Source organism: Psammomys obesus, unplaced genomic scaffold (genome assembly GCF_907164565.1).
Source record: "Psammomys obesus unplaced genomic scaffold, mPsaObe1.curated_primary_1811, whole genome shotgun sequence".
NCBI classification, from domain to species: domain Eukaryota; kingdom Metazoa; phylum Chordata; class Mammalia; order Rodentia; family Muridae; genus Psammomys; species Psammomys obesus.
The window spans coordinates 8343081-8353509 of record NW_026592548.1 but is presented as its reverse complement, the minus strand read 5'-3'; the positions used below and the strand labels follow the sequence as shown (position 1 = coordinate 8353509).

Here is a 10429-nt window from a genome sequence, read left to right as displayed (position 1 = left end):
ATATATATATATATATATATATATATATATATATATATATACATACAGCCTTTGTTTTACAACAAATGTCCCAGGAAACAATTAGGCAGACTTTCCTCCCTGCTCTTGTTCATTTAAAAACAAACACCAAGCTTCTAGCCCTATGGCAGACATCACCTGCATTTCATTTCTAAATGTACCCTGTTCAAGATAATACAACAAAGGTGAGATGTCATGAGGTAAGCCAGACTCTGATCCTAATTCCCATCATATTAAGGTTTGGAGGAAAGGGGATTGGAGAGATGGCTCAGCACTTGAGAACACTGGCTGCTTTCACAGACGACCCAGGTTTGGTCCCTAGCACCCACATGGCAGCTCACAACTGTGTGTAACTCCAGTTGGAGAGTTATAGACAGGTAAGGACACCCTCTCTTGGCTCCTTAAGCACTGCATGCACAGCGTACACATACAGACAAGCACATATATGTAACAGGGAATGCACAATTGTTAAAAGGTATTGAAGAAAAAACCCACAAAGCTGTCGTAGTCAAGTATTTTATGTGGAATGTGAGGCCTGAATGTCAACAGCAAACAAAATCACCCATATAGACATTCTCCTTTAAAAAATCTAAAAGCTTTTGAACAAACACTGAAATGGATTACACTTTAATTAATTTATCTTAAGCATACTACATAGGATTTATATATATTAAACATTATCCATGAATCCAAATTACATTTCAAAGACTGTATCTCATACACATGACGCTAAAGCAGAGTTCGTAAAGGTATCTAAGGGTCTTGAGAGGGCTGCCTTCAAGCGGACTCAGGTCATTTCTGCAGCAAGCTTGCCCACACGTCATCTGCTTTGTTTCACGTCATTCACGGCTCCCCACACATCGAACATAAACTCATCAGGAAAGGCAAAGTCTCCCAGCGTCTCATCGAGGGCCACAGCAAATTCGTCTGGGTTTCTCTTGTCTTTTCCAGCTTCAAACATGGTTGTAGCTGTCAACAATCATTTTTAAAAGTTAATGAGCCGTGAATTAGCATCAGACAACTGATAAAAAGGTTACTAGAACAATGACTTACCCCAAAGTAACACACACACTTCCACCATTTCAGTGACCTGCCCACTGTGTCGATATGAATGTTAGCACTTGTCCCAACCTGAGAGCCTATCACTTGGGGGGTCTCTGCACTTGCTTTAGGTTGTTTTGTTTTGTTGTGTATGGTATGGGCTCTGTGCATGCGCAGACAGAGGCCAGAGTGCAGCCTGAAATGTCATCCACCTCTTTTTTTCTTTTTGTTGTTGTTTTTAATAATAGTAGTAGTAGTATTTTATTATTACAACTTATTCTCTTTGTATCCCAGTTGCAGCCCCCTCCCTCATCTCCTCTCAGTCCCACTCTCACCATGTTCCTCTCCTCTAGTCCACTATCTGGCCCTAGCCTAACAGGTCTCATCAGGACTGTCTGGATCCTCTTTTTCTGTGGCTTGGTAAGGTCACCTGGACAGCAGCAGGTGATCAAAGAGCAGGCAACCAAGTTCATGCCAGAGACTACCCCTGCTCCCCTTACTAGGAAATCCCCATGGTGACTGAGCTACCATGGGCTATATCTGAGCAGGGGGGTCTAGGTACAGAGCTAAAGAGAGAATTCTCAACAGAGGAAATATTCAAGAAATGTTAAAGAAATGTTCAACGTCCTTAGCCATCAGAGAGATGCAAATCAAAACGACCCTGAGATTTTACCTCACATCCACCAGAATAGCTAAGATCAAAAATTCAAGTGACAACACATGCTGGAGAGGATGTGGAGAAAGGGGAACCCTCCTCCACTGCTGGTGGAAATGTAAACTGGTACAACCACTTTGGAAATCAATCTGGTGCTTTTCTCAGAAAATTAGGAATAGCGCTTCCTCAAGATCCAGCTATACCACTCCTAAGCATATACCCAAAAAACGCTCAAGTACACAATAAGGACATCTGCTCAGCCATGTTCATAGCAGCTTAAATCTTTATTTATTCATAATAGTCAGAATCTGGAAACAACTTACATGTCCCTCAACCGAAGAATAAATAAAGAAACTGTGGTACATTTACACAATGGAATACTACTCAGCAATTAAAAACAAGGAAATCATGAAATTTGCAGGCAAATGGATAGAACTAGAAAAGATCATTCTGAGTGAGGTATCCCAGAAGCAGAAAGACACACACAGTATATACTCACTTATATAGACTTATAAGATAGGATAACTATGCTGAAATCTGTACAGCTAAGGAAGCTACGCAAGAAGGACCCTGGGTGAGAAGCTCAATCCTCACTCAGGGGCCATGGGAAGTGGAAGTGTCCCCACTCCCCAGCACTGGGTTTTAATGCACACACCACCACATCTAGCATTTTCACCTGGGCTGTGTGGATCCAGCCTGTGCTTCTACGGGAAGTGCTTTCTGAGTCCTCTGCAACCCTCTGCCTTTCAGATGGGTGAAGACATGCTGTGAAAACCCCACGGCTAACGAGGAAAGTTAGCGCACACCACAGCTCGTCCCCCACAGTCACTCTCTGCCTCTCCCCTCCACGCCCCCACCCCTGACTCAATGAACCATATGCTCTCCTCACCAAGGGAACAGCTTACAGCGTGCCACACAGCAGTTTGAGTCTTACGGCGTCTTCCTTGAGCACCTTCTGGTGTAGGATAGAAAATCACGCTGCTATGGTCTGCCTTCCATAGGAAATTACTTAAGCCCTATGTTCTATGTCTGGGAAACGGCGTCGTAAGGACACATTCCCAAAGGACTTTCCCCAGGAACTAGAAGCCCACAGAGTCCACCCACACTTTTCCTGGGGCAGTCACAAACGCTGACAAGAAAGAGGATTAAAAAAAAAAAAAAAAAAAAAACAGCGAAGTGCTGACCTCTTGTGGCCACTCAAAGAATACTTTTATGCTCCTCTCACCACAAAATTTGGACCGGCAAATGGTTTCCATTGCGCTTGTAAATATTTGAACAACTTTTAGGTATAAAAATTAACCTATTGGCCTGGAGAGATGGCTCAGAGGTTAAGAGAACTGCCTGCTCTTTCAAAGGTCCTGAGTTCAATCCCCAGCAACCACAGAGTGGCTCATAACCATCTATAACAAAAGCAGGTGCACTTTACCGGCCTGCAGGCAGAATACGGTAGGAATAATAAATAAATCTTTAAAATAAGAGAGAAAGATGAAAAATAAAAAAATTAACCTATTACTTAAAATCCTTATTGTATGTGTATATGTACATGAGTGTGTGTGTGTGTATATATGTCTATGTGTGCATGTGTATATGTGGTGTGTGTGTGTGTGTCTGTGTGTCTGTGTGTGTGGTGCTGAGATCCAAGCTCTGGATGCCAAGAAGATGCTCTACCCTCAGCCCTACAATGCATATTTTTAAGAATATTTTATTTATCTGGTGTGTGTGTGTGTGTGCGCCGCCTGCATGTGTGTCTGTGCACCCTGTATGTGCAGTGCCTATGGAGGCCGGAAGAGGGCGGTGCATCCCCTGGGACTGGGTGTTACAGATATGGAGAGCTGCCACTCGGGCAGGTTCTCGGAAGAGCAGCCAGAGCTCTTACCTGACAGGCCACGCCTCCCGCCCTGCAGAGCATGTTTAATAAAAACTACTCCAGATCCCACTGACCTCAACTTAGGAGGAGCCTGTCACAGTGCACACTGCCTCCCTGACCAGCGCAGGGAGCCTAAGGAAGAAATATGTCTCTCACAGTGAAGCATCATATAAAAGGAACCGTGGGGAAACAACTTAAAAACCACCGTTTGAATTGCCTTCCCACATATTTCTGGAATAATAGAATAAATTTTTAAATTCTGAAACTGCTAAAAATTAGTTCTAAAATCCTAAGTCAGTATGGAAAACGCTGTAGGCCCATAGGCAGGTAACTGCTGTCTTAGAGCTTCCAGAAGGAACGCAGGATGATGTTAGATCAGTCCAGGGAACTCAAGAGCTTCCAGATCTTTCCTTACAGATAACATCTCATGGTAGCAGGATAGCTTGGCCGGTTAAAAAAATCACACCTCACAGCTTACTTTACAACTTTCTACAGTCATTTGAAGCTGGGTGGCAGGGTGGCACTGAAACACAGCTCTTGGGAGGTATAACAGCCTCGCTGTTCCTCTAGGGGAGGTAACCTGGCTAGGAGAGTTAAGCTTTACCCAAGCTGCTAGTGAGCAGAGGGGAGGAAAAGATTACACCCGTGTTAAGTGCATTTCCATGTTCCTGACACTGGGTGGAGGGACATCAGAGTAATTACTAGTTCCCAGTATGTGGTTATAAGATCATTCTAAGTTTGTGAAGTTACAAATTTGCATTTGTATCTAACCTGTGGCCCATGGGCTATAATACATTTCACAGGCAGAAGGAAGGAAGGAAAGAAAGAAAGTTTCTGGGAACCCAAGAACTACTGGGAATGCAGAGAATTAAGGTATTCATTTGTCTGCTAAATTAGGCTCACATTTCTGAAGTATATTTCATGCTAACCATGTCTGAAAACAAAAATTCCTAATTTAGCAGTGGCTGACATTCTTCAAATACTTGCCTTCCTTACACTTTGCCTGAGTGACAGATCCTGTTACTGATGGATTTGTGTCAATCAAAGGAATGTGCTGCAGATATTTAATTAAACTGACAAGGGACCACTGAGTGATTTCCATGAATATTTAATGGTTTAAATCTGAGCACAAGAGAAAATTCATTCTTTTTTTTTTAATTTTTTAATTACATTTATTTCTTCATTGTGTGTGTGTGTGTGTGTGTGTGTGTGTGTGTGTGTTCACCAGGCTTAGTGACAGTGCCTTTACCTGATGGGCCATCTCATCAACCCAGAAAATTAATCTTTAAAGACTTATATCTTAAATTTATTTATAATCATCTGCACTGTTATCCAACACTCTGCTGTACTATATTTGTATTTTTTTTAATTTAATTTTTAAGCCTGGTGTCGTGGCCCACACCTTTGATCCCAGCACTCAGGGAGACAGAGGCAAGCGGATAGCTGTGGGTTCAAGGCCAGCCTGGTCTACAAAGCCAGTCTAGGACAGCCAGGGCTACATAGAGAAACCCTATCTCAAAAAAAAAAAAAAAAAAAAAGATTTAATTTTTAGGACTTGAGAGACGGCTCATGTATTTCCAACACTTGTTCTTGCAGAGGACACAGGTTCTGGTCCCAGCCTTCAGACAGTGGCTCAGAATCACCCATTCCAGGGGATCCGACGCCCTCCTGTGACCTCTGAAGGTACCGAAAATACACACGGTGCACATAATATATACACGGGCAAAACACACACTTAAGTAAAATAATTGTTTAAAGATTTGTTTTACTGGGGGAGGGGCCATGGCTGGAGAGACGGCTCAACGGTTCAGAGCACTCAGGTTCAATTCCCAGCACCCACAACTCCCAACGACCTGTAATTTCAGTTCCAGGAGCTACCATGCCTCTTCAGGATTCCATACATACCAGGTTGGTTTTACCTCTATTTATCTGAATATGTGAGGGTGCAGTCCCCACAGACCCAGAAGAGGGTGCCAGATCCCCTGGCACTAGGCCAGCCGTGTCAACCTAGTCTGATCTCGACATTCTTTTTCTGTTTCATTTAGTTTGTTGGTGATGCTGTCCGCTGTGGCTTTATTCAGGTTTGGTTTTGTTTTTGATTCATTGAAGTTTTCATTTCCAGTATTTCTTTCTGTTTCTTTGTTTGGTCTGGTCTCTGATCCTGGATCTCACTATGCAGTCCTGGCTGTCCTGGAACTCACTGGGATCCCCCTGCCTCCGCCTCCTGAGGGCAGGGATTAGAATCGTGCACCAGAGCACCTGGAACCTTTCTTTTTCCAAAACTTCAATTTTCTTGCTGAATTTCTCTTCCATCTTACTGACCTTCTTTTCTGCACTCAAGATTGGTTTTCTTACTTCATTTATCTGCTTTCATGCATCTTGTGTGAAGTCCCAGTCCATCTTTACACGCAAGCTCTTAAAGCCTTTATCTGGCACTTCACCCTCTGACTCACCTCTAGTGCGGCTGTTGGAGATCTAGCTCTTTTGGCTGGCTGAGAGTCTGGGCTTTTGGCTGGCTGAGAGTCTGGGCTTTTGGCTGGCTGAGAGTCTCACCGTCTGGGCTTTTGGGTTTCTGGTGTTTCTGTGCTGAGGGGTGTGCATTTGTTGGTTGTATGCCTCATCCATTTTATCCGGCCTAGTGAGCAGCCTGCTCTTAAGGTTCAGTTCCAGAACCTCCAACAAGTTCCTGAAACAGCCACAGCTGCAAACCCAGCGAGTGAGATACAGTGATGCACGTAGATTAAAACCTAGCAAGATGGCAGCAATTACCAGAAAACTGAAACGGGCCAAGTAGACTGCAAGATGAGGTTTAAATTACCCAAAGTGAGTGTAGAGACAAGAATGAGAAAATACAAGGGTGGAGGGGAGGGAGAAGCCAGAAGAGGCACAAGGTTGAGGAAACAATGAACAGTAAGGTTACAGGGAAAGTTGAAAGAAAACTTTTATAACAGAAAACAAAAGTCAAAAGGAGATTACCCAATAATTTAAAAAAAACACACATAAGCAAAACCATAGAAATAATATAAACATAAAAGCTTTTAGAAATAAGGTAAAGTAATGTTATACTGAAAGCATAATGAAAAGAAAAAATGGATAAAAACTAGGGATAGAAAAGCAGGTTGGTGTCAGAGCGGCTATAGGTCCTTTAAGACCAGGACAAGCCGGGGCCTGTCAGGCCAGCAGCTGGCCTTGCAGAGGCTTGTCTTTCCTACAGTGTCTGCCACTTGTGTGCTGCGGGTCGCATGTCAGCTGTGCCCCTCACTGCCTTCCTTCCCTTCCGTGGCTTCTTTGCACGTGAGGGGCTTCTGCTAACTCCATCTAGCTCTGTGTTCTGTGGGGGTAGGCAGGGTCCCCTGTGCCTCCCAAACCTCTCCGCTCACACTGAGGAACTGTCTCCCCAGTGTGTCAAGAGTGAGAGAAGTAAACACAGCTCAGATCTGTGTGGGCAGACCTGTCTCTGAACTTTTAAACCTTCTAGGCCTTAAACGCCCTGAAGGGGAAGGAGGCTGCAGGTGCCAAGTGTCTCGGACCGCAGAGGTCTCAGCCCCTGTGGCAGCCACAGGTGGCCCTGGGTTGATCCAGGTTCAGGGTTCCCAGATAATGAGGCCAGCTCCAGACACTGAGGGTGAGACCACGCTCACTGTATGCTCCACTGCCGTCCTCCCGGGCTCTGTGTCTCCTGAGACACACAGTCTCCTCTGGCTGTGTCAGGCAGGGCCTGTAGTAGGTTGGTTTCTAGCTCCCTGACCATTAGAGCAAGGGCCTACTGCTTTCAGTGACTAGATGCAGAAGCCTGTAGGAGATCAGGCCCCACCCTGCTGCAGCCAACCCCTGAGAACCAAGAACAAGCACCCGCTGAGACAGAGCCTCAGTCTGGAGGAAGGGATGGCCGGCCCATCCATCCGCTGTAACTGCTTGTCTGTGTTCTTTTTTTTTTTTTTAATAGAAACAAACTTTATTTTTTAAACTGTAATCAGTTTAAACTAAAACGCAAATGTCAAACTCAAAAGATTACACACAAAAATTGGAGCTGCTTTCAACATTCATGTACAAACTTTTTGTAGACTGTATAGAACAATTCTGTTTTTAAATTATTAACTTAACGTGGCATTTTCACACGTTTGCTTAGTAACTCCTCATGTTGCTGTTATGTAACTAAAGTGACTGATCCATAAAAAATCAGATACGGTTATGTTCTTCTACACATTGTGTAACAGTAGGGTTTGTGACACTAATAATGGAAAGGGATGTAGACAGTCATGAAGGAGCTTTCCATATGTTATTGAACAGTCCTAACTACTGCCCCTCTCCAGGACAGGAGTTAAGCAGGTGAGGCCAGGTTAGGTCACATGTGTGAAACTTCCCACCACACCGCTGCAAAGCTATGCATCTGTGTGTGTTTGTGTGTGTGTGTGTGTCTGTCTCTCTCTCTCTGTGTGTCTGTCTCTATATGTGTATATCGGTCTGTCTCTGTCTGCCTGTCTCTCTCTCTCTCTCTGTGTCTGTCTCTATATGTGTATATCAGTCTGTCTCTGTCTGCCTGTCTCTCTCTCTCTCTCTCACATACACACACACACACACACTCACACACACAGACAAAACAAAAAACATTTACTCTGAGGAGATCAAGCCTCCTTCCTGCACGTCCCCATCGTGAAATGCACCAACCATCAGCCATCTCTCCTAACGGCTCCTCTCTGGACCTGAAGGCCTGCCTGCAATCCTCTCATCTTTTAACAAAGTATTTTCGGAGGAGCAATTCCATGTCAGCTCCTTTCTGCTGAACCTGCCATTTCCATGTTAACGTTTTGTAATTGCTAACCCTGACTTGGGATGGCTCTTTGTTCTCAGAGCTCAGGGGGCTCAGTTTTGAGCAAGCACCTCTTGGAGCAATGGCACCCAGGCACAGCCCTTTGAGATGTGGGGAGTGACCCAGTGGCCCTCCTCTACAAGTGCTGACATGTCATCCTGAGGAACCACTGTCACATCGAGCACCCCAGCTGTATCTGGGCTAGCAAGGGCCGCAGGCATTTCCTGTTCTTGCCTTACCCTTGGCATGAGGCTTCTGCTCCTTTACCCCACTACCAGGAACCACACAAGCTTTAAGACTGTGGCTTTTGTTTTTCCTGAGGTACCTTTCAGTGTTCCCATTCTGTTCAGGTGTCCTCTCTCCCCCTTTATGGATTTCCAGTGTTTCTCTATTCTTCCCCTCCTGGTGACAGTTTGTTCTTTGTTGTCCCAACTCTTCCCAGCACACAGGGGAGCTGCTCACACACCATCTTATCCATCTTATCCTGGAGTCGCCCATCCTGGGTTCTTTTTTGTAGGAGTGCTTTCGCTGCCCAGAGGTAGGGGCGCCACGTGTGTGCAGTGCCCACAGAGGCCAGGAGATGGCACCAGAACCCCTGGAGCTGGAGCTGCCGGTGGTTGTGCGCTCCCGCGTGAGTGCTGGGAGCTGTACCCAGACCCTCCGCAGCAACAGGGAAAGGTGCTCTTATCTTCTGAGCCATCTCTCCGGGCCCCAGAGCTAGCCAGGTTTGAAGACAAGGTCCATTCTGGACGTTTTGGTTATAAAACCCATAAATTTCTCTCATTTTTTTACTTCTTCCTTAAATACAGTTGGAATTGGGGTTCTTTGCTTTAGTTTTGTTTTGCAATACTTGCTATTGGCAAAGTTTTAGTTGATAAATCAAGAGCTTGACACATTAATAGTAATGTAAGAAATTGCCCAGAAATCCCAGTGTCAAGCCAACTTATTCAGGAGTTCTGTGTCTTGTTTTTCCTATTCCAGGAATCCTATTAAATGACATACAACTTCAATATCATAGTGCACAATGTGGCATGCCAGATAAGAAAACTTTCTATATGCATCATTTATCTATGTATTTTCATGTATATTTTAACCCACAGAGCATGGTAAATGTGGTATTGTTATTCACAGTGTCTAGGTTAAAAAGTAACTAAATTTCTTGGAGTTTTTTTTGAGATAGGGTTTCTCTCTATTATGTAGATCTGACTGTTCTGGAACTCACTCTGTAGATCAAGCTGTCCTTGAACTCACAGAGATCCACCTGTGTCTGCCTCCCAAGTGCTGGAATGAAAGGCACAGACCACTACACCCAGTATGGCTAAAATTTTAAAAGTTGGCTTAGCACTAATACAGCACAACAAGTAACTGAGTAGATGATTATTGTTTACTGATTTCATGTTCTTGTACTCCACAAGTACTTTTTATCTTGAAAAGTATAATTGGGCATCATTTGTAAACAGCACAGAATTTACACAGTATAGTCTTACCTAAGTCAATATCTCGAATTCCCATGTACAGTTCAAGGAGATCATCAACCTTTTCAATTGCCTTTGCTTTGGCTTCAGAGGGCTGTGAAAAGAGATAGACCAGATATTGCAGTTACAAAATAAAATGTCTTGATGATCAGGGCACACACAGCAGGAAATAGCTGGTCCATTAGCTAATTTTAGTGGATATATCTGGACTATATCTTACAACCTTACAGATTAACATAAATCAATATAGTAAATACTTAGTTATAGTGTCAGCATTAAATATTGTGGATAGAAGAAGACAAGGATGAGGGGAAGAGGAGAAGAAGAAGAAAGAGAAAAAGAAAGAGAGAGAGAAAGGAAGAAAGGAAGGAGGGAGGGAGGGAGGGAGAGAGGGAAGAAAGAAAGAAAGAAAGAAAGAAAGAAAGAAAGAAAGAAAGAAAGAAAGAAAGAAAGAAAGAAGGAAGGAAGGAAGGAAGGAAGGAAGGAAGGAAGGAAGGAAGGAAGGAAGGAAGGAAGGAAAGAAAGAAAGAAAGAAAGAAAGAAAGAAAGAAAGAAAGAAAGAA

General features: G+C 43.9%; 1 protein-coding gene across 2 annotated transcripts in view; it reads right to left on the bottom strand.

The window, feature by feature from the left end:
• Window positions 1–518: 518 nt before the first annotated feature.
• Window positions 519–10429, bottom strand: part of Gipc2 (GIPC PDZ domain containing family member 2) — a 60298-nt gene continuing 50387 nt past the window's right edge. For both annotated transcript variants that reach the window (XM_055614382.1, XM_055614383.1), the window contains 2 exons: window positions 9879–9960; window positions 519–987 (listed from right to left, as the gene is read on the bottom strand). In XM_055614382.1, coding sequence (XP_055470357.1) covers window positions 839–987; window positions 9879–9960 — 231 coding nt within the window. In that variant the 3' untranslated portion in view covers window positions 519–838. The remainder of the gene's footprint in view (window positions 988–9878; window positions 9961–10429) is intronic.